The sequence below is a fragment of the Syngnathus scovelli genome, chromosome 21, assembly GCF_024217435.2.
Source record: "Syngnathus scovelli strain Florida chromosome 21, RoL_Ssco_1.2, whole genome shotgun sequence".
Classification (NCBI taxonomy): Eukaryota; Metazoa; Chordata; class Actinopteri; order Syngnathiformes; family Syngnathidae; genus Syngnathus; species Syngnathus scovelli.
This window is the reverse complement of record NC_090867.1, coordinates 2,418,394-2,446,274: the sequence shown is the minus strand read 5'-3', so window position 1 is coordinate 2,446,274 and position 27,881 is coordinate 2,418,394. Positions and strand designations below refer to the sequence as shown.

Here is a 27,881-nt window from a genome sequence, read left to right as displayed (position 1 = left end):
TTGGCACACGGGCTCCTTCACTTTATCAAACCTGGCCCTCCTTGCAAAATGTTTGGTTACCCCTGTTCTATGCGGACGGATGTTTTTTCAACTGTTGTGCAGCTTAATGATATTTTGATATTTCATAGCCATCATTTGCATCATGTCTCTGTTAAACTCTACTGAATACCAATCCTGTATTTCGACCGATACACCATCAGGTGTAGTAGGCCCACTGTAGATAACTTAAAGATCCTGCCAAATACTTGGCCTCCCCAACAGTAACCATTATGTGAATGTCATTTGTTCAACAGGAAGCAGTCTGACTGAGGCCAGGGGTTACAAGGAGATCACCAGCGACTTTCTATGCACCCAACGCTCTTCAGCCAACTGTACAGTAGTTTGACTTCTGACTCCAATAATAAGTTACTTCAGTAATATGAGTAATTTTCAGTGTGGATGAAAAATGCAAAAAATGTGCAAAACGTATCAATCCTGTACAATTGAATTCAATATTGCTCAGAAATAGCTTTACGTTACCAACATGAGTGACGGTTGTGTCAGCAACTGAGACTTACGAGTCTCTATGATTTATGGCGCTGCCCCCGAGTATAGATTAAGTATTGCGTTATGTTTCAGTTAGAACAGTTACACATGCAAATGCACCACAAGCATTTGTATTCTAAAATGTATTTTACAGTATTTGTGAATTTCTAATAACCTCAGGCTGAAGAAAATCCCTAAATCATGAATCACATGCAATTAATGTCTATGTGAATTAAAAGCACACCTAAATAAAAATGGATTCAAACAAACATATCAAACGGATATTAGGCATCTCTTTGTTTTTGCAATTGGATTATTCATAATTTATAATATATGGTTTGAAAAAGGAGGTAAATGCGATGATTGTGAATTTGATTCTGTCCCCTTCCTATGAGGAGTTTAAATGATCTCCCCGTACATGGTAGGCCGACTGACCACTCCAAATTGTCAATAAGGTTGAGTGCGAATCGTTTTTCGTCTTTGCGTGCCCTACGATCGACTGCCAAGAAGTTCAAGGCGTCATCCGCTTACTGCCTGAAGTCAGCTGGGTTAGGCTCCAGCACGCCCGCGACCCTCGTGAGGAAAAGAAATTCAGGAAAAGGATGTGTTAGGGTTGACATTATATTGATCGTATGATTATGTTGGATTGTTGACTAGAAACATTAACTTTGTTAAAACCTTCCACCTTACCTTGACTTGTTGATGTAAATTCCAATATATGACAAAGCTTGTTATAAACACCTTTATTCGGCCACATTATTTCACTCCATCGCACTCCGTGACCCGACAGCAAAAAAAACCTTCCAACACTTCCGTCACCGGCCCCTTACCCACAATGCATAGCAGTGGGAGTTAACAATCTCCCTCTTTCTTAAAAATAAAATAAAAAATACACAGAACATTTAAAGTGTGCTTGAATAAAGACCTTTTTGAACTACAAAACAAAAGGTTTATTTTCTATCTATAAACAAAAATTTAAGTAACCATGAACCTTCATCTGATGCTTTGAGAAGCATGAGTGAAGAAGCTCCCTTTTTTTGTCAAGCAATCTGCAAGCTGGGACTTCGTCTCTGACCAAAATATCTGTTTTATTTTTTTGGCCTGTAGGAGCTCTTTAACACTACTTAATTCTACCCTAAGCCTCTTCTCTGTAACCTGCTTAGTCAACTTCAGTGCATCAAACAGAGTGATTGTCAGTTACACAGATAAGAGGAAGAACAGGAAGACTCGCATTTCCAGGAGTGAGCTCAGAAAACAGCCTGGACAGAAACATTGCATTGTCTATACCATCTGACATGGCAAGGGTTTCTCCAGCTAGAGTACTTCTCACCACATGCCTCATTTTTTGTAGACTGCCAAAACAAATGGGAGAACTTTCCTTCTTCATCCATAAGTGCAATTAAAGCTCCTCCCTGAGTTCCTCCATCCGGGAGATAGCCAAGAGAAGCATCACTAAAGACAGCTAAACTCAAAGCATCACTCCTCCCCAAGTATTGAAACAAGTGTGACCTTTTCCGACTTCAATTTGCGGATGATCTTGTTCACTTCATGAATAGACTGAATAGAAGCATTTTTAATGTTAGATGCCAGGCTGCACGCGTCAAACATTACATCAGGCCTTGTTTGTTTGGCAACCCATAACAGCTGTCCTATTTTTTACCTAAGCTGCTCTGCCTCAGTTTTGTTCAAAGGAGCATCTTTTTGAACAGCCCGAGCTGCCTGCAAACGAACTGGCTGCAGATTTTCAATGTAGCTGTGTTGATGTAGAAGCACCTGATCACCTAAAGTTGTAATGTCCATGCCCACATAAGAAAAACTCTCATGTTGTTCACGCCCAACATGAAAAGTAGCCTTGAGTACAAAAATTACATTTTTTTCATAATGCTCTGACCCTGCCCAGAGAAAATCATCTAAATGGCATGCTAGTACACCCACAACTTAAGAATCTTCATTTGGCCAAAAGAAAATTGCTGGGTCAACTCTGGACACTCTACCACCAGTTTTTAACATTAGGTCGTTGACCTTGTTGTACCAGTTGAGGGAGGCATCTGCAAGGTCGTAGACACATCTCTTGAGTTTCAAGAGTACATTGTCCACACCTGCCTCACGCGGGGGACGGACTCAAATGATCTTTGAAAGTTCCATTCCTTGTAGAACAGCAAATTTAATATCAATAGAATGAACCTTCCAGAGGGGAACCTGCTCCCCTCTCCCCCAGGGGATGGATCAAAATCACACGGGGATGGGTTAAATGCAAAGGACACATTTCACCACACCCAGATGTGTGTGTGACGATCATTGGGACTTTAAATGTCTCTAACTTTAACTTTGTTTTGACTGGCAAATAGCTAGGAGCACTCTGAGTGACTCTGATGCACATGTAGGGGAGTCCTTCTGTAAGTCTTGAATGTTCATTTTCTAAAAAACCCTAGCAGCAAGCCGTGCCTTTGGTACAATACCATTCACCGTATCTTTCAACGTACAGACCCATCTTGCAGAAACACATGTTTGACCTTTGTCTAGAAATTCCTCAAAAACATTATTAGTTTTCAAATTCTCAACTTCCTGCTGTTTGGCATTTTCAAAAGATATGTCTTTGGCAAAATGAACATCTGAATCCATATTATCTGACTCCATGAGCAAATTGTCTATTTGTGAGATGTCTAATGCCTGTCTCTGTCCATCCTACCATTAGGTTCAAAATATTGTACATTGTACCAATCTTTGTACTGCCCTTTGGCATTCCCTGCTCTGTCTAAAACTCTGGCACTGCATTGTATACCATCACTGCTGGTACCGTATTTTTTGGACTATAAGTCGCAGTTTTTTTCATAGTTTGGGTGGGGGGGTCGACTTATACTCAGGAGCGACTTATATGTGAAATTATTCACAAATTTTCAAAATTTAAAAATCCACGATGTAGTGAAACCGCGATAAACGAACCACGATGTCGCAAGGGATTACTGTAATTTGAACTGCAACTGACGACAGCGGCGAGCACGCAGCGTTGTTTACATAAAGGACAAAAGATTCGATCACGGAATTTAATGACTTGGAGTGAGAGAGATTGTTTGATAAAATTGTTATTTATAATTATATGGGCCTGTGGAAAAATTTGAACTGCAACTGAGGAGTCTGATGTCAGCGGTGCAGCGCACACGCGGCATTGTTTACATAAAGGACGAAGATTTTGATCGATGGATTTAATGATTTGGAGTGACACAGATGGTTTGATAATATTGTTGTTTATATAATAGGAATTTGATGTATACTTTATATATCATAATATGGGCCTGTGGAATAATTTGAACTGCAAATGATGAGTCCGACGTCAGCGGTGCGGCGCACACGCCGCGTTGGTTCCATAAAGGACGATCGATGGATTTAACGATTTGGAGTGACACCGATGGTTTGATAATATTGTTGTTTATGTAATAGGAATTTGATATATACTTTATATATCGTTATATGGGACTGTAGAATTTGAACTGCAACTGACGAGTCCGACGTCAGCAGCGCAGCGCACACGCGGCGTTGATTCCATAAAGGACGATCGATGGATTTAATGATTTGCAGTGACGCAGATGGTTTGATAATATTGTTGTGTATATAATAGGTATTTGATATATAATTTACATATCGTTATATGGGCCTGTGGAATAATTTGAACTGCAAGTGACGATGAGTCTGACGTCAGCGGCACGGCGCACACGCGGCATTGTTTACATAAAGGACGATCGATGGATTTAATGATTTGGAGTGACACAGATGGTTTGATAAAGGTGTAATTTATGTTATAGTTTTTTGGATAACTCTTAATGTTATGTCAGGCCCGTTCTCAGCTCTTCGTTTGTGTTTAGGTCACGTTAGCATACCGTATCGTTTAGCCTGTTGTTGCTCGTTCATGTCTGTTCAGGTCTTGGATTTTGTAGAATAAATTTCCCCCAAAATGCGAGTTATACTCCGGTGCGACTTGTATGTTTGTTTTTTTTCACTTTATTGTGCATTTTATGGCTGATGCGACGTATATTCCAGAGCGACTTTTAGTTTGGAAAATACGGTAATAATGATTATGGGTCCTGTTTTTTAAGCTTTAAATCACAAATTACATTACTTTCTATTTCAGCAGGTGGCACATCTGCTTGACAAGAATTGTCTGTTGCATCATTTTGATTATCAGATACTTCCTCGTCTCCATGAGCACTTTCAATATCATAGTTGCCAGATACACTTCCTGTGTCATTCTCAGCATCTGTTTTATTTTCGGAAGCATCTTGAATTTCTGTTATTTTTTCATCTTGAGCAACAACTTTATTCAACCGAGACTGGTGTGTACTCACCAGAAGACCTCCATGCCTGATAAACACCACAGACCCATGCGGTCCAATATCTATGGCTGGGCCTTTCCACTCTGTAGGTCTGTCAGCTCATTTGTAGAACACTTTGTCTCCTGTCTCATACTTTTCATCTGTGGGCCTAAGCCAGACATGGGCAAACTATGGCCTACGGACCACATCCGGCCCATGGGGCCGTTTAATCCGGCACGCCAAACTTGAATAAATTGTCAAGTCAAGTCAAGTCAAGTTTATTTGTATAGCCCTAAATCACAAACAGTCTCAAAGGGCTTCACATAGCCAAAAATTGACAATTATTCTCAAAGCATCCCCTGATCTTAAGCTCCCAAAAGGGCAAGGAAAAACTAAAAAAAAAACCTGCCAGGGGAAAATGAGAAACGTTGAGAAGGGACCACAGATGGAAGGATCCCCCTTTCAGGATCACCAGGTTGTAATGGATGCAGAGAGGGCACAAGTAATACATAATATGAAAATCAATGAAAAAATGGATGTCGGAGGTTCCCTCGATTGTCCTGGCAGTATCTTCAAGGAGGTTGAGCTGCAGTTTCCTCATCTTGAATTGGTCCCCGAGAATCCAGCTAGCCGCTATCAGCTTTTACGCCACCAGGGAGGGGCCCTGGCTGGGGAGGGGGTGGGCAGAGAGAACAAAACAAACTCCGGCCGAATCGGCCACTACAAGTTGGTTAAAGGCCATCTCATAGAAATGTGTCTTTAAACGTGTCTTTAATGTTTCTACTGAGGTAGTAGTTCTAATATCCATTGGTAGGGCATTCCAAAGCTCTGGAGCCCGAATAGAGAATGCTCTAGAACCTGCAGACATTTTCTTGGCCCTCGGTGTAACTAAAAGACTAGCGTTTTGCGAACGAAGGTTACGAGACGGAACATAAGGAACAACTAGGTCGACGAGATATGAAGGCGCTAAGCCATGCAGTGATTTATAGGTTAGTAGAAGAACCTTGAAGTTACATCTTAAATGGACCGGGAGCCAATGTAAGTTGGCTAATATTGGGGTAATGTGATCAAATTTTCTTGTCCGTGAGAGCAGCCTCGCAGCAGCATTTTGTACTAACTATAGACGTTTGATGAGGGACTTAGGAAGACCAGAGAATAATACATTACAGTAGTCTAGGCGCGACGTGACGAACGCATGTATAATAGTTTCCGCATCACCGGTCGAGAGGATCGGACGAATCTTAGCAATATTACGAAGGTGAAAAAACGCAATTCTGGTTATATTCTTAATGTGTTTTTGAAAGGAGAGCGTTTGGTCAAATATTACCCCGAGATTAGTTGCAGTATCACTCTGAGTGATAGTACGGTTATGGCGCAGAGTTAGCTTTGCCACTGTATCAAATAGGTATTTAGGATTGTTTTTATTGAGATTAATGACTTGCGAAAAATAACGAGTTTTTGCTAAGATAAGCGCATCTTTATATTTCAGGAGGCTGTCCTTCCATGCCTGATGGAAAACCTCAAGTTTGGTTAAACGCCATCTGCGCTCATGCTTTCTACATAATTGTTTAAGCGTACGTGTTTCATCTGTGAACCACGGAGTTGGCCATCTACGGCGAGTTTTCAGACGTAGCGGCGCCACAGAGTCGATGGCTTTTAATAATGTCGCATTGAATTCATCTGTTAGATTATCAATAGAGCCGCTGTATGCGGGAAACATGGTGGTTGCCGGCGACAGTAACTCAGATAGCGCAGGTGCAGTCATGGAGTTAAAATTACGGCTGCTATAATTCTGATTGGTCTCTTGTCTTTGACAAGGAACTAAAATTTCAAATTTCATTAAGAAATTATCAGACAAAACAGTAGTGTATGGCAGTACTGCTATATTTGAGGTTGCTAGTCCCCGGGATAATACCAGATCTAAGGTATTTCCATTCTTATGTGTTGCTGCCTGTACGGCTTGCATAAAACCAAACGTATCGATTAAAGTCTGAAATGCCAAAGTCAGTGGTTCTGACGGTGAATTCATGTGGATGTTGAAATCACCCATGATAACTATATTATCTGCATTTGTCACTAGATCAGCCACAAATTCTGAAAATTCATCCAGGAAGCCAGAGTAAGCCCCGAGTGGACAGTAAATAACAGCAAGATAGAATGACGTAAAGCAGCGGATCGCACAATGAGAACTTCAAATGTTTTAAATACGTGAATTGAGCGAGGCCTAAATCTAAGGTCAGAATTTGAGATGAGGGCGACACCCCCAACCTTTTTTTGAGGACGCGCCACGTGTGAGCTCACAAAATTTGGAGGCGAGGCCTCGTTAAGTGGCAGCAGTTAATTTCGTTTTAACCAGGTCTCGCAAAGGCCAAAAACGTTTAGATTATGTTCCGTGATAAGGTCATTAACGAGAACTGCTTTCGTATGAAGCGATCTAATATTCATAAAACCAAGTTTAAGTGTAATCGGTCGATCAGGGTGCATATCTATCGAAGGATTTTTAAACGGAATGCAAGTAAAATTGTGTTCGCTAGGCCTAACATCACCTCTCAAAAGTTTATTAGCGCGGTGGGATGAAACGACCGTGGGAATTTGATGGTGAATATTTGTTACACGTGAAGTTATCTAAAACAGGCACCGTTTCATCAGCAAGACCGGTCGGGACGGAGTGATTGGATTTGTCTACTACCCCAGTAGAAAGTGTGTTTATGTGCACTGTAGCACTATTCAAACTGTCGCGCTCTAGTCTACACGAGGAGCTATGTGTATGCTAAAAGTCTAGCCTAGCGCTAGTTAACTTTAACTTAACAGACTCCAAACCCATCCTCACAGGTGGTCTAATCACCTGTGCCCTGGCCTGCTCTAAAGTGACCTGTCATGAGTGGCTCAGACAGTAATCTATATTCCTAGAAAGAGTGAAGGCGCCTTCACGGTTAGGGTGAAGGCCGTCCTTCCTCAGCAGGTCGGGGCGGCCCCAGAAGGAGGACCAGTTATATATAAAATACAGTCCCTGCTTTTTACAGAACCCAGCCATCCATCGATTAAGGGAGACTAATCTACTAAACCTCTCATCAGTGCCTCTCCCAGGCAGGGGGCCAGAGACAAATACTCGATGCCGACTCATTTTTCTGGCAAGATCACAAGTCCTCGCTATGTTTTTCTTTGTGATCTCTGATTGTCTCATCCTAACATCATTGGAGCCGACGTGTATCACTATGTCCGAGTAGCTAGTGTTGGTGGAACTACGCTGTTGACTAGGCCTATTGCGAGTCAGCTCCCTAAGATTAGCTTCCATGTCGGGTGCTCTGCCCCCAGGAATACACATTACTGTGGCTGGATTTTTAAGCGTAATCTTTCGGGTAATGGAGTCACCTATGACCAAAGTGCGAGGGCCAGGAGACCGAGATGAGTTTGGACGGCTATGCGTTTTACCTGGCTCATTGCGATTAGCAAGCCGCTTGGGGCTAATGCTAACCGGGCTAGCGGGCTGACTACAGCCCGCGTCTGTGTCCGCCACAACTACTGTTATCGCACTATTCTGCTCTAACTGGCGGACACGTCCCTCTAGCAGAGACAACCTCTCTAAGAGAAGGGTGCAGTTGGTGCACGAAGCCGTACAAACCTCTTTGTCCGCTGCCATACTTTGCGTCCGAAGAGCGACGATCGAGAGCCAACGGCGACGTGGATGAAGTTGGTGGGGAAAATCCAGGGAACACAGCTCTGGATTAAGGTTGACCCACCCCAGTGTGATGATGCTGCACAATTGGAAAGCCAAGTTCATCAGGTTTGTGTGTTATTAAACTTTTTTGGGGGGTCATTTTCCCTGCAATTACTATGTTTCCCCAATCGATGGGGAAGCGCCCGTCCGCGCATTTACTCGCGGAAGCCGTGTCAGAAAGCTCGGTGCACCCTCACAAGTGCGTGTACGTACTAAGTAGTACGGACCCGGCGCACTCCGCGCTCTATTTCCATCAGATCCGAATTTCTAGTGTGGGGTGTGACGTCAGCATTCTCGTAATTTGTGCGCTGAGCTTTCACATACAGTTTTACGCTAAAGCCACCCACAAACCTTCCCCTGGAATCCTTCCATTAAAATGAGTGGCCCAAGGAAAAGAAATGCGGACACTGAGTGCCGAGTGTTTAAAAAAGAGTGGACAATTTGGCTCGACCGACGTGTATGAGCAGACGTTCAGCCACGTGAACATCAACAAAGCCCCGTCTCAGATCTAGGTAAACGGACACCTCGGCTCTATCCTAAGAATTGTGTTAGGTTACGGATTCTAGTTATTGATCTGACTCCAAATTGCGATCAACACTTAACACATAAATTGCTATGTCCTAATCCACACACTGGCGCACCTAACAATTTTGCGAGTTCGTTCTGTCAAAGAGAAGACCAGTAGATCAATCAGACCAAATTTACCAATCATTTATTCCTGACAAAGCGCACTAATACAGGCCTGGGTCCCGGGTCCCTCACACTAAAACTCGTGCGTTTTTGTGACCACCAAAAGACGACACATTCTTCCGGGTTGCCCAGTTTTAAAGAAACACAATATGAATATTAAAGCATGCAAAATATTGTGAGATGATTGGTGGATGGCCATCTCCTCCCCGTGTCGGTGCTATCGCGGAGGTCAGGTGGTTGGAATTTCCCGCGAAGTCCAAGACACATAGACGTGCTGTTGTTCTCATTCCCGACCTTGAGGTGTTCTCTCGTACCGGTACTCCCTGTCTGGGCCTATACACAACACTTCCAAGAAAACAAGTTCATGCAGTTTGCCTGCACATTCTTCGCCCCCCACCAATCCACACGTGCACTCTAATACTAGATATTAATATGATTATAAGTTTAACACAACCTTAAAAAATATGTTTGCAAACTCCCAAAAGCACATTTCCCTTTAATTGCCACAACAAATTTTACTCCAGACTATGATGCACTAGCAAAAAAAGGAAGACCAAAAACACTGTTCCCACTGAAAATGAAGGGGAGTTTGTTGTAAAAAAATGCATTTTGAAAATAATTTGTACAAACAGCAGGGATTGAAACTAGCGACCATTCTCATTTTCAAACAATGCAGGATGCTCAAGGACATTGATACACCACCTGTTTGCGACGAATGTTAACTTTTAAAGTTTTAAGGCCGACTTTAAGGAAGTGTTTCCCGTTTACTCACCTCTGTCACTAGGTGTTTGTGAGTTAAAGCTCTGCTCTGATTTTCAGATATCCATAACTGTGTTGCCGTTTTCATTTCTTCATTAATTTATTTAAATGTATTATTTCACTCATTCTCCAAGATGGTCAGAATGTTTGCCATTTTATAATTATTCATAATAACTATAAACATCTTTCATAAATCTGACCTGCCGCCGCTGAAGTGATGGAAACTGTTATTCATAATAACAGTGTCATATTTAATGAGAATCACTGATAATAGTTTTTTGGTGAAATATTTTTTTTAATGCTATTAATGAATGCATTTGTGTTCGAAAAGCTTTTTTTTCGAATATCCATGCTTTACTACCTACGAAAGGCCAAAACCTTTTATGCAATGACCTTTACATGTCATTTATACTACTTCACACAAACACTACATCCATCTACTCCTGGTTCGGCCCCCCGAGTCAAAATTTAGAACCCAATTCGGCCCGCAAGTCAAAAAGTTTGCCCACCCCTGGCCTAAGCTGTTTACGTAGTGTTCTTCTTGTTCTTTCAGATCATTCTACCTCAGCGAAAGCTCTCCTGGCTGCATGTAATTCCGATATGTGCTGACCAACTCTAGTGCTCAGTGTATTTCCCTCCAAAGCAGGTAGTTGATCAACTAAAACAGAAGGGAGATTAGGGTTTTAACCAAAGAAAAACTGGTTTGGACTGTAACCATGCACATTAATCATACTGTTTTTAGCCATAAGAGCCCAGTCTAAAGCAGTTTGCCAACCACACCCATTTTCCTTTTTGACCTTCAAGAGGATTTCTGTCAGTGTCATGTTGTGTCTCTCCAACAGTCCATTACTCCACGGACTGTATGCTGCGGTGGTCTTTGTCTCGATGTTGAGGTTTTCTGCCATGTTTCTTATCTCTTCATAGTTTAACTCTCCTCCGTTGTCACTGTAGATCCGTTTTGGTGCTCCATGGACACTTGTCCAAGAATGAATGAAGTTACCGATCTCTGATGGCTTCTTGGTTCTCACAATGTTTCCTGCGCTGAACCGTGTTAAGTGGTCAATGATGTGCAGGTACCATACACCAGGCTCTAGCTCATGAAGATCCATTGCCACAGTCTCATTGTACTCCGAAGCCAAGGGCAAACCTGCAGCTGGCTTGGGTTTGGTCCGACTGTATTTTTGGCATATTTCACAATTTTTGATCATCTCCTGCAGGATGACAGGACAGTCCTGATCATTATTTCCAGAACTTTGGAGGAGCTTCTGTAATCTGTTTGCAGAGGCATGGTCAAATTGCTACCGTAGTTTCAGGAGAACTTTTAACCCGTTCCCTTCTTGGACATGTCTGCAGTTACAACTAGGACATCGTCTTGTTCACAGCTTTCTCCTATATGTACATCTCTAATGTCCACACAATAGTGAACAGAACTTGTGAGCTCAAGATGCATCTGTTGCTTGAACATTTCCACTTTGTCATTCTCCATGTCCAACACAGTCCCTGCTCTTTTAAGAAACATTTTGCTCAAAAGAAGAGGAATATCAACTGGGACCACTTCAGTTTCAATGTGACATTTAGTTTGTCCTATTTTTGCTGGAATTTTCACTTTTCTATTCAAATACACAACCTGACCGTCTCCAAATTTGAATGGCCGAGAGCTGGAACACTCAGTCTGCATCAGTTTTTCTATTTGTCTCTTACTTAGATCCTTCATATGGTTGTCCAGCCACTTTTGGCCACAGACCATACGTGTACATGCAGTGTCAATGATAGCAGATCCTAAAGATTCTGTTAGGAAGATTTCTGAGTCTGTTATTGTCGCTTTAGTGAACAGAGTTATGTTACACTCTTGCACATTCTCAACTTCAGTCAACTTCACTTCGTTTTGTCAGCTCGACAAATATGGTAGGCGGACCAGATGCACCGACTGTCCTAGTCTTTAGCCCAGTGGTACATGCTCTGACAGATGGTGCATCTGGTCCACCTACCATACTTGTCGAGCGGGTTGGTTCCTTGTTGTGGCTGCTGTCAGGGGAGATCACGCTGGGACAATTAGCCGCTCCTCCACTTAAAACGCCCTGTTGGTCTTTGCTCCATGAAGATCGCGGCATCTTGACTTTCACTCCCGTTGTATGTTCCACTTCCCTTCTCCCCTCCAAAACTCAGTTTTAACGCAGACTTCATGGACACAAAAGTATGCTCCATGCACGCGGTCAGAGCGAGCTGTCTGACTTTCTCCTCCAGGCAAGCTGTGTCTAAAAGCTTGAAAGCGAGCACTGCATCAGGTAGCGTCATGTTGTACCTCTTCATGCTATTATATCTTTGCTCAAAAGTCAATGATATAGTTTGCCATGGACACGGCATTGTCTTTAGCTACTGAGTCAAAATACAAGTAGGCTTCATAAACACGGTCCTTTTCTTCTCTCAGAAACACTGCATCAAGTTTTGTCAGCAAAGTTTCCATACCATCATCCTTGTGCACGTCTTCTGCAGGTATTCCAAGCGCCGTATCTCTGGCTCTTCCCACGAGCCCGAGCGCCACTGCGAGGGCTTGCTTTTTCTTGTCCAACTCCATAACAATTCTCCAAATACTAACTTCATTTTTCCAGCACTTGTATGGTCATGCTTCATCAAGCTTCGGCGGAAACCATCCTCTGCTATCATTTAAATTCCAATATACGACAAAGCTTGTCATAAACACCTTTATTCGGCCACGTTATTTCACTCCACCGAACTCCGCGACACGACAGCAAAAAAAAAAACATGCAACACTTCCGTCACCGCCCCCCTTACCCACAATGCAGAGCATTGGGAGTTAACAGTTGAAGCTTTCCACATTCTCTGTGGTCGTTGAAATGTTGCAAATTATGTGGAAACATTCTTGCATATTTATCTAAAATGCTCCACTGGTATCTGTTTCTACAACCTTGTAAAACAAAGAGCTAAGACCCTCTGCACTGATAAAAAGTTTGCAAAGGTGACCCCCGAAACCTATTCACTCTCAATAAATAGTCTCTTGCAAGAGGTGAAAGTCAGACTGCTTTCAAGCACCTCTGTATCATACAAGGTGATGAAGGCTTTCTCCACTTGCAAGTGCTAAAAAGGGCAAACTATCTCCAGTCTGGTTCTTGCAAAGAAGGTAGAGCGAGGAAAACTATCAGTTTGGTGCCGTGACACGGATCCCAACATACCCGACTGCTGATGGATGGAGTACGACATGCTGCACACCGCCGACGGGCCAGTGTCCATTAGCAGGACCTAGTAAAGAAAGTACTGGGGAGAGAATTTGTTAGTGTTGATGGATTAGTTTGATCCTATGCTTATGTTGGAATGTAACCTGTAATAATTAACCTAGCTTGTCCTGTCTTAACAAAAGTAGTAGAACAAAGTGCTAAGATCTTTTGAACTAATTGCCAGAGGTAGCAATCAAAGTTGTTCTGTTTACACAACGTCGTAAAACACCCCCTGCTATACTTTGACCAGAGGCCAGGGGCTTCAACCCCATCTTGTCCACTTTCACCTTCACTCTCACCCCCACTCTCACCCCCACCCTGTTTCTCTCAATAGAAATGCTCTTGCAAGAGGCCTGAGTCAGACCTCATTCAATCATCGCTGTACGCACAGTGACGGATGACTCTCCACTTGCAAGTTCTTAAAAAGGGCGTACTGTCTCCCGTGTGGTTCTTGCAAAAATAAGTTAGAGTGAGCACCACTCTAACATTTTGGTGCCGAAACCCGGGACCCTCATACCCGCTGCTGATCGACGGAGGACGACGTGCTGCATTGTCGACAAGCCAGCGTCCATTAGGAGGACCTGGAAAAGAAAGACCTGGGAAGAAAAATCTTCGCTGGGCCAGCATCTTAGGTTTGCCTTCATCTGACAACAGTGGATTGACGGGGTCCGGAAGTGCAACGAACCAGGGGACAAGTAAGTAAAAGCCCTAAAGTAAAAGATGTGAAACGCATAAAAAATAGAGGTGCACGAGATATAGCTTGGGTTTAAAGGCCTAGAGACACCGGTATATGTATAAATCGGTTTTAGTTAGCTTATGGGCTTATAAATATAAATTGACGCTCGAAACAACGAAAAGGAAGCTGTTGCTCTGAAAAATATCATTTAAATTTGCCGCACAGACGAGTTTGACTGCACCGAGCCGCCAGCCGGAAGTGACGTCTCATGACGTCTCAAGTTGTACGCGTTTAGCTTCAGTGAATGTAAACAAAAAGAGAAGAGGGGCCAGCGCGGAGACGTCTGGCCAGGTTTGCGGCCAACCCAGCTCGCCTAGCCGTGCCTTCCATTATCCTGGCGTACGTTCGTTCGCGGGACGACAAAATGGGTTGAGTTCGCCTGATAGGATCCACGAACCGGACAGTGCGTGCCTGCTGTGTGCTCGTGTTCACAGTGGCCTGGTTGACTGTCATCTTTCCGGACTCTGCTGTGCATCGGGAGCGGCTAGCGTGCTATCACTCTTATTGTTCATCTTCTTGTTTTATTTTTCCTGTGTTGTTTACTTGTATGTGTGTTGTGAACGCTGTCTTGTCACCCTGGGATAGTGAGAAACGTAATTTCAATCTCTTTGTGTCTCTTGACATGCGGAGGAATTGACAATAAAGGAGACTTTGAGACTTTGACTTTGAAAAGTATGTCGAAGCGTGACGGAGGGGCACAATTCAGAAAACGTGCTCAGCTCGTCGAAAAAATGCGATTTAAGAAATAAAATTAAAAATGCGCCTAAAACCTAAACCAAACGCTGCAGATGTTCATTTCTTCATTCGCAGTGGTCAACTCGGCACTCTACTCTTTTTACTATGCCAACCTAACTACAGGGACGGCGGGAGAGGCACAATTCAGAAAACGTGCTCAGCTCGTCGAGAAAATGCGATTTAAGCAATAAAATTAAAAATGCTTATAAAACCTAAACCAAACGTTGCAGGTGGTCATGTCTTCATGTGCCGAGATCAACTCGGCATTCTAAAGCCCCCAAGAGCACTTTTTACTATGCCAACCTAACCAGAGTGATGGGAGGGGCACAATTCAGAAAATGTGCTCAGCTCAGCCCAAGTGAACTGCTAGATTCATCATATTCTGCGTCAAAAGAGGTTTCTGAATCGGATAAAATGATGCTAATATTGCCGCTAGAAACGGAGCTGTCGCTATCATCTGCCATGTTGTTTGGGTTTGTTGACATCCAGATGTACAACTTGTGACATCACAGTAATGGCGCCGCCAGTTTGGCTTCGTGCGGGACCCGATCGATAAACTGGCATTTCATTTCGGCTTTATTCTTAGTAATCGGTGTCCATTTTTAATTTCCAATGCGGCAAATGTGTTCACTTTATACATTCTATCAAATTCTAATTGAAAAAAAAAAGGGATGTCTCTAGCCCTTTAAGTCCCAGTGTAAGAAACAGGCTAAGAAAAGCAGAGCTTCTTTTTCGTTCATCGAAGAAGTGCGTAGATTCTTCTTTGTCTGTTTTTCCTAGCTAAGGGATCGGGCTTGGGTTAGTGTCCCAGTGGAAGGAACGTGCGCAGAAAAACAGAGCTTTTATGTTAATCAAAGAAGAGCATAGATTTTTCTTTGTCCGTTTTTCCGGCCAAAGAATAGCTTGGGTTCGACTCCCAGTGGAAGAAACGAGCTTCTTTTTCTTAATTGAAGAAGGGCGTAGATTCTTTTTTGTCCGTTTTTCCAAGCTGTTTGCATGAAACCGTTTCACTGGTTTCTTTTATATCAAACAAATTATTTTGGGTGCATTACCTGACATGTTTCGGCGGTTTCTTCCGCCTTCATCAGAGTGTCACCGATGTGGTTGTGACGCGTCTTTATCAGCTGATGGATGAAGGCGTGGCTCACCTGTCAGATTTGACAGGTGAGTCACGCCCTCTGCTGTCCATTCATCTCTCCAGAATGCTGTTCCAGGTTGTAGAGAGCATGTAGGCTCCCTTATCCCTGTTGATGGTCCTCGGGCCCCGCTTGCGGATCTCAATGGCCTCCCTGATCCAACGCTGATATTTGTTTTTGTTGGAATAATTTTAAGTGAAGCTTTGGCCTGCCAGACCTGGAGGCCTCGCCTTTACGAGTTTATCTTTTCCTTTTATCTCTTTTATGTGATAGGGATGTCTTTTGATCCCTGTCAGCCATTTGTATCCTTCCTGTCCTTATGTTGTCTGTGTGTTTTGGTTCCCGTAAGAGGCCTTCACTAACAATGAGCAGGGCTTATTTGCATAGGTGACATGTTCTTTGTTTGATTCACAGGAACTTCATTCCTTTTATATTTAGATGTAGGTTTGGTTCATAGATTGTAGTTCATCAGACCTATTCTTCTTTGTTAAGGGTTACATACAGTTAGAAGTAGTTGCATAAAAGTTATCCCATATTTACTCAATGTTTGTTTAAGGAACTGCATACCGGTTACCTCACGTTTGCTTAATGTGTGTTGAAATGTTTAGGACAAGTTACTTATTACTATTGTGTGTTAATTACCAAGTAGATAAAGTTAGCAAAGGTCTAGTTGCATTTGTTCCACAGCAAAGCGGCAATCAACGTGCGTTAGGGCATTTGTTGACCTCGAGGACAAGTCAGCCAACTGTGAAGGAAGACAGCTGCGGACGGCCTCTGCGGGGGGTCAAGAGCCAACAGCGAAGTGCTAATTCACACCACACTACATTCTTTTTCTAATCAGCGTTGCTACAGACACAATCCCCCTTCCCTTTAGTGTAGCAACGCCTCTGTAACCAGGGCAACCATAACATTAAAAAGAGGGGCACGTGGAGGAAGGACTCAGAACTGATGGAGGTTGTAACTGAGATTGCTTTCTCTATCGTTCTCCTCGCGAGTAAACCTGTTCTGGTTGTCTTCTCCTCTTCATTCCAGCGAGTGATTTAATGTCTAATCGTATTTAGACCCAACAGTTTTCTTCAGTGCGGATGACTCTGGCCTTTTCCCAGTCCATGATGTGGTTTTCTCTTTTACAGTGATCGGTAATGGTTGACTTGTAGTGTTCCTGTTATGCTTGTAGCTTTATTGCTCTTGTTTGTCTTGTGGCTGTCTCCTTCTCACACTCTTTCTTGTGTTCTATTTTTCTTGTGATGAAGTTCCTCCCTGTCGCCCCGATGTACGATTTATTGCATGATTTGCATGGAATTTTGTATATAGAATTGCATTTATTTTCCAGGTTAACTTTGTCTTTTGGGTGGACCAGCATTTGACGGAGTGTTGTATGCGGTTTGTATAGGTGTGTTTATGTTGTATTTTTTCATGGCTCTTTTGATGCGTTCCGTAATTCCTCTCACATACGGCAACGTCACCATTCCGCTGGGTTCTTGTTTCCGTGTTTGTTTCTTTCTTTCCCCCTGTGTTTTGTATTTTTTGTTTTTTACCTGTTCTGCACCTTTGGTTATTGCCCATTGTGGATACTGACATTTTTTGAGTGCGTGTTGTATGTATTGTTCTTCCTGTGTTATGTCCTCCGGATCCGTGATTATTGTTGTGCGCTCGTTTTGTGTTCTGAGTACTAACAGTTTATGTATAGTGGGATGTTCTGATGTCCAGAGGAGGTATTGGTCGGTGTGTGTGGGTTTTCTGTGTACTTTTATTTTTATGTCTCCGATGTCTGTGTGGTGTATGTTGATGTCTAGAAAGGCTATGGATCGATCTGTTTCTTCTTCATGGGTGAATTTGATATTACCGGTGGTGTCTATGGTGTTGAGATGCTCTGTGAGGTGTTGTGTATGTCCTGTTTTTGTTTTTTCTAGAATGTCATCGACGTAGCGTCTCCATAGTGTGGGTTTGTATGTGTCCGGACCTGTTAAGAGTGCCTTTTGTTCTAGATCTTCCATAAAAAAATTGCACATGATGGCAGAAAGAGGGTCTCCCAATGGGAATCCCTCTTTTTGCCTGTAGATTGTGTTTCTGTATTGGAAGTATGTGGAGGTGGCGATGAAATGGAGTAGTTGGGTGATGTCCTGTGCTGTTAGATTTGTCCTGTCTGCTGATAGTCTGTCATGTACTATGTGTATGGTGGCCTGTGTGGGTGTTTTTGTGAAGAGTGAAATGACGTCGTGTGATATGAACATTTCATCTTCTATACCTTTATGTGTGTGAGTTCTGCTGTTTTGAGTTTTTGCAGTGTCGATCCGTGAGTCCTAGTAGTGGTTTTATTATTTCTGTGAGTGCTTTTGAAAGGTTGTATGTGACTGACCCTATGCTGTCTACGATGGTTTATGGATTTTTGGTGTGCCATAGATTCTGGGGATGATGTTTGCTGTGGGTATTAAGCGATTGTATGCCTGTTTGTTTGTTTTATTTTCAATGAGTAGTGGTTTGAGTAATGCTTTGAGTTTATTTTTCTTGTCTTCTGTTGGATCTTTTTGTACTACTTCGCAAGTGTCATCCTGTAGTAACTGTTACATTGATTGTAATGTCTTTATTTTTTACTAGTGTGATCATTGCGTTTGCTTCCTGTTTTGTAATGTTACTGGGTGGTGATTTAGCCGTTTTTAAAATACCTGCAACTTCATTGTGTAGTGCTGCTTTTTGTCCTGGATTATGTATTTTTTCGCATGCTAACTCCGTGGCTAAAATGAAACCATCGATGGGTATGTTTTAGGGTGTGATCGCGTAGTTGAGTCCTTTTGCTAGTATGCTGCGTTCTGCCTGGGTGAGTTTATGGCGTGACATATTGTGAATCCATTTAATAAAGACGCGTCACAACCGATGTGGTTGTGACGCGTCTTTATCAGCTGATGGATGAAGGCGTGGCTCACCTGTCAGATTTGACAGGTGAGTCACGCCCTCTGCTGTTCATTCATCTCTCCAGAATGCTGTTCCAGGTTGTAGAGAGCATATAAAGCTGATAAAGATGCGTCAAAACCACATCGGTGACACTCTGATGAAGGCGGAAGAAACCGCCGAAACATGTCAGGTAATGCACCTAAAAGAATTTGTTTGATATAAAAGAAACCAGTGAAGTGATTAAAAAAGGAAAAACAAGATGAACTTAGTACAACTGTTTGCATGAAAGTTGTGTGGTTGAGTGTGACTGCTAGGATAATTGACTAAAAAGCCGTTCTAGTATTGATCCACGGCAATAACACAGGCTAGTAGTTTGTTGAAAGGTCAATTTAAACCCACACTGAGGATCCTCAAAGATTTTAGATTGTTAGAGCTCCTGTCCATACAAGAAGTATGACAATGCTGTTTGTATGCCCAATGACAAATGACCAGAGATCAAATTGTGTGCACACTAAAGTTAAAATTTGCAAATCAAGTGGTAAAGAAATGCAAATTGCTTCTAAAAGATTAATAAAAAATTGGAATGTGCTGTCCTTGTGTGCGTGGGTGGGACCAGCTCATGCTCGACTGCAGAAAATGGCCAGCCTGTGACGAATCATTGGTGCTGGGACCTACCTTTTGCGCGCATGTGTGTGCGTATGTGTTAAAATTATGAAAATTGGCTAAACTTTTAGGGCAAAGAAATTTGCTAGACTTTGGTCTATCCAATTTGCACCGCAAAACAGAAACAATTTTGAAAAATAAAAATGAGAGGAAAAGAGAGAACTCTGTTTGCGGGCAGAAACTGATCCACACTAGTGCATGTTAGTGTCGAGCCCTCAAGAGAAATTCGAAAAAAAACGACAGAACATGCTTTCAGGAATTGGAAGAAGCAAAATTATGAATTTAAGACATTGCAATGCTGCATTTAATAGGAATAATTGATTGGTTGTGTTATAAGATTATACAAACTTCTATATATGAGCTAAATCTGAGAGATTGAGTTCTTTAAATTTAAGAACAAGGAAAATATTCTGATTAATTTGCCAGCATTTTTTTTTTTTGTGTTGAGTTTTTTTGGGGATTGGTGGATTGTTCTATCAGGAACCTTAGGTTGAAAATGGTATATGACTGTTGTGTGGAGAGCTTGGATATATTGGGACCAATGTGATAGAAGGACTCCTTTTTGGAGACCATGTGTGAGATGCAAATGAGCATTGATGAGCCTGAATGAAAGGAAAATACATGGAGAACCAGTAACACATGCAGATGTGTGAACTGGGAAATTGAGAAGCGTTTTGGAAAGAAAGTCAAGTTAAATGATGATACAATCATATGTAGTAAAGGATACATCTTCCCAAAAAATTTTGACAAAGTGTGAGGCATGGGCGTTGCCAAGCCTCAGAAGGAGGGAGGGAGTAAGACAGATAGTGAAAGATAGTAATAATACAACACTTTATGACATATGGATTCTCTAATACATTTGGCGACATACCATTAAGTTAAAATTTTCTCAAGCTTTTCAAACTTTTGCTTGAAGCAATCGGAAGATGATTGAAAAGTGACTAAATAAGCTATGAGGAAGTGGTGTAGGTGTTAAGGGCACGCGCTTATGCACTTCCCTGGCTAATCAACACTTGTTTGAATGAAAAGGAGGAGGGGGAATTGGCTGGGCTTCCTAAAAAACTGTGGACAAAGTGTCCATCTGATGTAGGACCTTTACCGTCCATTACCCCAGTACAAATCCAACCACGATCAGAGAATCTCCTTTAAAACAAGAGGCAATAAATGGGATAGCCCCTGTCATGAATGGTCTTTGGTTAGGAGGAATCATTAGAAAGTGCTCAAACTATTCCCGCAAACACTCCTAGCTGCCCAGTTCAAAAGGGCAATAAAATTGACTACAAGAGTTGCAAAGAACAGACGAAGAACAGTCCTTGGCAGATAGCATGATCAGAGCATTCAAACTGAAAGATGTGTCAAATGCAAATTTACTGCCGCCTGATCTTTCTTCCCCACAGGTCAACAACCGCTTCAAGCCAGGAGACTGAGACGACATAAAGGTCGTCAAAAAGGACAAACTGGGCCAGCCATGGTGGGAGGGACCATTCCAAGTCTTGCTGATTACCCCCACTGCACTGAACATTGCTGGAAGGCCCAGCAAAGTTTCAACTCAACCGCTGGACGTTACAGAGAGTGCTGTACCCCATTTTCGGAGTGGGGGGAAGTCTGACTATAAAGGGGCCTCGTCGTTTAGGGCGGGGCGTCTCAATGTTGGTGAAGAATGGAATCCATAAGATCCCCACTCTGGCTAGGCAATGGGAAATGTCGGTGTCTCTGTCATCCTAGTAGCAACGGGGCTCCACATACCAGGTGGATCCTCTGGTGCGTTGTGGTTGGAGCGAACGTGCTATGGTCTATGGACTCATCTGAACAGACCAAGTGACAATGTTGACCGAGGAAAAAGATGGTCACATGATGAGAACTTTGTGGACTGGTCATGGGACCCCAGAAACCGATACGAAACCAACACTTGGTACCGGTATGTTAAGTTCACTGTGAGATCACACACACAGGAGGGATGCTGTGTGTTCCAAACTCCCCCCCACCCCACCCCCCCTTCCTCCACGCAAGTTCACCTGGAGGCGAGAACAATGACTGTCGCTGAAGCGAAATGCATGGCCTCTGTGGAAGGGGTTGGATTTTAACACCGTGCTGTCACAGTCAGTGATGCTACCCCTACCGCCCTGGACTCACAGAAAGAAACCTGTGATCGAACTCTTTTGGATTAATCCCAATGTGACTGTTGAAGGACGATAGATGCCACAAGTGGCCTAAACAAAAAGGCTACGTGGAATGGACTACACGTGTTTTATCCAAGAAAATGAAACCCACGAATGCATTAACGACTGCTCTCCAGGAGGAAACTGGAAACCGACCAACATGGCTGCACCATCGGACGGGACCTACTTCATTCAGAATGAATGGCTCGTGGCTTTGTGGTCACAAGAGTTGTCCGATGCTGCCCGCCAACTTGACACGGGTGGGGGACCGACCACACCTACAGGATACAACATCATCAGCTGACGACAGCACACAACTGAACATCGACGCAGGGCTGTTGCAACCTTTGAACCACATTACCCCGTCTGTGGTGCGAATGTCCCTGACAGCCACAAAGTGTGGTCCATCGGTGACAAAATTGTTCATGCGCTTTTCCCTTGGATCGGAGTTGGAAAACAATCACTCTTCATCGAGACACTGAACTATCGTTATCAATCCTTTGTGAATCTCACGGCAAGTCAACAATGGACAGAACAGAGATATTCAGGCTATTGGACTAATGGTCTTGCAAAACAGGATGGTTCTGGACTTGACTGCAGAACAAGGTGGTGTGTGCCACATCATTGGGATTTCTTGTTGCACATACATTCCAGGAGATAACGACACGCACATCAAGGATGCCATGAACTCACTGAGGAATTTACAGCAGGCCATGTAGGAGGATAAAATCCCACATCAATGGGATTTCTTTTCATTGCTATTCTCTGGCGCTTGGTAGCAGTTGCTGTTGAAACTTGTAGTTCCTGTGCTTGTTGTGCTGGTATTGTTGTGCTTGTTTACGACCTGTGTTATCCCATGTTTGAAGTCTGCTGTGACGAGGGTTGTATCTTCTACCCTAGCACAAGTACATATACAACTTCTCTGACATGACGGATGTGATGACTATAATGTGCTGCGAAACGTGGATTGCGTAGATGCTGTTTAGCCGAGCATGTTTTCCAGAAACTTGATGATTTGACCATCGAAAATGCCTCGCAAGTGATGGATACAATGATGTACTGTTTCTGTGTTTTTTATTGGTCTTTTTTATTATTATTTTTACTATTCTTCTTTCTTCATTATATTTTCTTGCTTGTATTTGTTGATTGGGGTGACATCGTATGATAAACAGGAGGGATATGTTAGGGTTGATAGATTAGTTTGATCCTATGCTTATGTTGGAGTGTAACCTGTAATAATTAACCTAGCTTGTCCTGTCTTAACAAAAGTAGTAGAACAAAGTGCTAAGATCTTTTGAACTGATTGACCAGATGCAGAGGAAGCAATCAAAGTTGTTCTGTTTTCACAACGTCGTAAAACACCCCCTGCTATGCTCTGACCAAAGTCCAGGGGCTTCAACCCCATCCTGTCCACTTTCACCTCCACTCTCACCCCCACTCTCACCCCCACCCTGTTTCTCTCAATAAAAATGCTCTTGCAAGAGGCCTGAGTCAGACCTCATTCGACCATCGCTGTACGCACAGCGACGAATGACTCTCCACTTGCAAGTGCTTAAAAAGGGCGTACTGTCTCCCGTGTGGTTCTTGCAAAAATAAGTTAGAGTGAGCACCACTCTAACAGAATTCTTCGCTGGTTCAGCATCTTAGGTCTGCCTTCGTCTGGCAACAGCGGGTTGACGGGATCCGGAAGTGCAACGAACCAGGGGACAAGTAAGTAGGAAGCCCAAAAGTTGAAAAGATTGGTTTCGAGTTCCTGTGGAACGAATGGGCTAAGAAAAACAGAGCTTCTTTGTCGTTAATTGAAGAAGGGCATAGATTCTTCTTTGTCTGTTCTTCTTAGCTAAGAGTTTAAGTTCGAGTCCTAGTAGAAGGAACGGGCTAAGAAACACAGAGCTTCATTTTTGTTAATGAAAGAAGGGCGTACATTTTTCTTTGTCCATTTTTCCAAGGTAAGAAACAGCTTGGGTTCGAGTCCCAGTGGAAGGAATGGGCTAGAAAAAACAGAACTTCTTTTTCGTTAATCAAAGAAGGGTGTAGATTCTTTTTTGGCCATTTTTCCAAGCTGATAGGAGTGTTTACACCCGTCTTGAATAGGCCTGAAAGCTTGGGTTCGAGTCCCAGTGGGGGTAAACGGCAAAGAAAAACAAAGCTTCCTCTTTTCCTTTTAAGAGAGGCGAGATTCTTCTTTGTCATTTCTCTCCGAGCTAAGAGTAGAAAACGTGTGATTGAGAATGTGAAAGATTGAAATAAGTTAACTGAAGCAATAGCACTGGTGGAAACCCATGGCTGTTTAAATTAACCAATTTAAATCTGCATTAAGGATCCTAAATATATATAATAAATAAAATAAGGAAATAATAATAATGATAAAACAATGCAAAAAACATAAAATACCAAGTTAACATGGGAAATGAAAACAGCAAATCCCAAAATAAAGGGCCTTTTGAAGGAGATGAACAGTACATGGTAGGTAGATTTCTTAATTGCATGAGGTATATGCCAAAGTGGAAGAAAAAGAATGGAGTAGAAGGAAAGTTACAATATGGAAGATAGTGATAGAAGTTTTGGAGGAGAGTGAGGCTAGGAAGAAAAGGGTCTGAGAAAGGAAAGAATATAAGAGAATTGGAAAGTGCTAGAGTGTGGTTGAATGTGTCACAGGAAAGAAAAGAACAAATTCAAAAGACGAAGAATAGAAAGATTAAAACTGATGAGGCCGCAAGTATGTTTGTCAGACCGGAAGACAATGAGGACCCAGTGCGCAGGTGCACTGTTCACAGCTCAAGGCGTGTCTCAAGCAGAGGAGCAAGAGAAGCTGCTTCTGCTCCTATGCAAAACATGTATCCAAATTTAACAGACCTGAATCATGCCCCATATAATAGCAAAAGAGGTCATGGTCAGTCAATTAGAACTCCTGTACAAACAAGAAGTATGACCAATGCTGCTAAATTGCCCCAAAATATTGAAAATGCTGTTGTATGCCCAATGATACAGGTGCCAAACCCTATTGGAGGAGACATACACACATATGTTTTTTTTTTTTTTTACCATTGACATTAGAAGAGGCAAGAAAAGCAGTAGAAGTTGTTTCTTTGTTGAACTGTGTGTTATTGTATTGTGTTTTTCTTACAGGTGGCCGAGCTGATGTTTCCGGCATTTGAGATTTATTTATGAACTTTTAGCTGAGTTGTGTTTCCAGCATTTGCGTTTGTTTTTTTGCGTGTTAATACTTGCAAGGAGGAAGCCGTTGGCCGTTGCGAGTTTCCCGGCAGGCATATATGCTTTGTCATTTGTGTAATTTTGGTCGTTGCGAGTTTCCCGTCAGGCATGTATGCTTTGTCATTTGTGTAATTTTGGCCATGCCGAGTTTCCCGTCAGGCATGTATGCTTTGTCATTTGTGTAATTTTGGCCATTGCGAGTTTCCCAGCAGGCATGTATGCTTTGTCATTTGTGTAATTTTGGCCGTTGCGAGTTTCCTGGCAGGCATGTATGCGTTGTCATTTGTGTAAGTTTGGCCGTTGCGAGTTTCCCGGCAGGCATGTATGGTTTGTCATTTGTGTAATTTTGGCCGTTGTGAGTTTCCCGGCAGGCATGTATGGTTTGTCATTTGTGTAATTTTGGCCATGCCGAGTTTCCCGTCAGGCATGTATGCTTTGTCATTTGTGTAATTTTGGCCATTGCGAGTTTCCCAGCAGGCATGTATGCTTTGTCATTTGTGTAAGTTTGGCCGTTGCGAGTTTCCCGGCAGGCATGTATGGTTTGTCATTTGTGTAATTTTGGCCGTTGTGAGTTTCCCGGCAGGCATGTATGGTTTGTCATTTGTGTAATTTTGTCCGTTGCGAGTTTCCCGGCAGGCATGTATGGTTTGTCATTTTTGTAATTTTGGCTGTTGCGAGTTTCCCGGCAGGCATCTATGGTTTGTTATTTGTGTAATTTTGGCCGTAGCGAGTTTCCCGGTGTTTTGTTCTGCTTTCAGAATGACCAGATGTTTGTTTTGAACAATGAGCTTGCGCTCCAACTTCATTTTTCTTTCTCGCTCTCAACCTGGAAGTCTCTTCCTCGTTCGTTCTCTCTTGCTCTTAAACATCACTGACTATCATGGAAACCTTTGCTGGTCACATTGAGTATTACACTTTACCATATATCACAACATCCCCCTTTCTTTACTTATGTCTATACATATGAAGTTATAACCAACACAAAAATACTGAACAGGAATTCACAAGTCAAGTTTAACAGGTTTCTTAACTCTACGTTCAGATCTTCTCAATGGGGAAGATACAGGATCACAGTTGTTAGTCTGCACATTTCCATCCGAGTCATATTTAGGCATATTGTCAAATTGTTGTGACAATACATTACTTCCAGCTGCATCATCATAAGTTGTCTTCTGGAAAGACGCTTTGGTTTTGAGAAGGTCACGACGATTCTTTCTGAACACATATCCATCTTCAGTTTCCACTACATAAGATTTTGAACCGATTTCATGAAGAACAGTAGCTTTTCTGTTCCATGCACTTTGATCATGAATCCTCACCGTGTCATTTTGAGTGAGAGGTTTGAGATCTTTTTTAGCTTTGTCAAAATTTTGTTTTTGTCTCTGTTTCAGATGTTGTAGTTTGGTCTCCTTCTTTTCGATTGCTGTGTAACAGGGTAGAGTTGTACGTAGCCTCCGATTCGTCAAGAGTTCCTCAGGAGACAGTCCACATTCAAGAGGAGTAGCTCTATAACTCAGGAGAGCTAAATAAGGATCTGACTTGCTGTCTCTGGATTTTTTCAGAAGTTGCTTAATGATATGCACAGCTTTTTCAGCTTTGCCATTTGCTTGTGCATGATGAGGACTTGATGTGACATGCACCAGCGCGCATAGCGCACAAACAAGCCAGCGCGCACACAAACAAGTTCGCGCGCACCGCGCACACAAGGACAGAAGGATGACAGACATTCACAAACACCCAAGACCACAGAAAGCGCACCGTCCGTGCGCACACAAACAAGTGAGCCTCCTGCATGTCTTACATGTCTGTCCTATCGTCTGTTTTGTAATTCTATTACACTTATTTTGCAAATTTTAACTTAAGCGTTTACACATAATTTGATCTTGAAGGAATGAGGTCGAAATACAAAAAGTCCTGCCTAGCTACAAAAACAGATATGCTCAAACCTAATTGAATAAAGTACATAAGCAGACAAGTATATTCACATATTAAATAAATAAAAGAAACATGTTAAGCATATAATTATACCTACACACCAAATCAATAAAGAAGACATAACTAGACATTTTTGATAAGTGGTGATGAGAAAGGTTTTTATAACTTTATGATCTGATATATATATTTCTGAACACTTTGAAATAACAAATGACTTTTGATATATTGCCTAAATAGCTTAATGACCCTTAAGGAACTGTGTAATGCATGCCTGATGTTTTTTCTCTAAATCATGGACACGGCCAGCGTCGTCTTGCCCGTTCAGTACTTGATTGTATCTTATGTTTTGACTAATGCTAGACGCCAGTTTTTGATTACTACTGGACGCTCTGCACAGAGGGAAATATTTTGCCTAACAAAGAAAAGATACGGTTGGAAGCATGATTAAACTAAGAATAAGCAAAGACATGAAGTATCAAAAGAACAGCAATAGATTAATGATGTCACAGCCAAAAGCTAACATAATTTCGTACAAAATGACAAAATTGAAAGAATGAGGTACGACAGTGTATGTCCAAAATTGGAGAAGAATGTTCACAGGAAGGTCACGTGAAGATAAAACCAGCAGGTGCCAGAGGGAGCCAGCCAAGGACTCGGCCAAAGATGATCGCCAAGGCCGAAAGACGGGATGGAGGACAACAGCCCCCCCACACACCGAATCGCACATAACCAGCACCCACTCCCATGGCGAACTTGCCCCACCCCAAAGACTCATCACCCATCAAACTCGGCCCACACTGGCATGTGCAGCTGATATAAGCTAACCAAAGAACCTTGAACGTTGCCTTTTCTGAATGGAGACTTTCCGCTCTGGAAGGGCCCAGCGCTGTATTGTACTTTCCTGAAAACAGAGCTTTTTGAACAAGAATTGTGATTGAACTCAACCAACCTGTGTAAGTCTAATTTCTGCTTCAGTGTCTTAGCATTTTCCTAAATCTGAAGAAATCAAACGAGGACGCAGAGTAAATTGGATAACAGGTGATTGGCAATGGCTTTTGCCGTGAGGCGCAGATGACGCGCTCCCTAAATTGTGGACAAAATCCAACAATCTCTTGCCCTTTTGCGTCCGATGCAAATAACTCCTACCAGCTGGCACACCAAAATGCAATCTAAGCAT

The 27,881-nt window shown here is 42.6% G+C and overlaps 1 protein-coding gene across 8 annotated transcripts in view; it reads left to right on the top strand.

Annotated features, from left to right (window-relative positions):
• LOC137839809 (uncharacterized) overlaps positions 1 to 27,648 on the top strand; it is a 67,030-nt gene extending 39,382 nt beyond the window's left edge. For 7 of the 8 annotated variants that reach the window (XR_011086085.1, XR_011086084.1, XR_011086078.1 and 4 more), the window contains one exon: positions 294 to 27,648. Coding sequence is in view for 1 of the 8 variants with exons in the window: in XM_068649424.1 (XP_068505525.1) it covers positions 294 to 385 (92 nt within the window). In the remaining 7 variants the exon portion in view is untranslated. The remainder of the gene's footprint in view (positions 1 to 293) is intronic. The other variant, XR_011086079.1, reaches the window with a different exon arrangement.
• Positions 27,649 to 27,881: the final 233 nt, after the last annotated feature.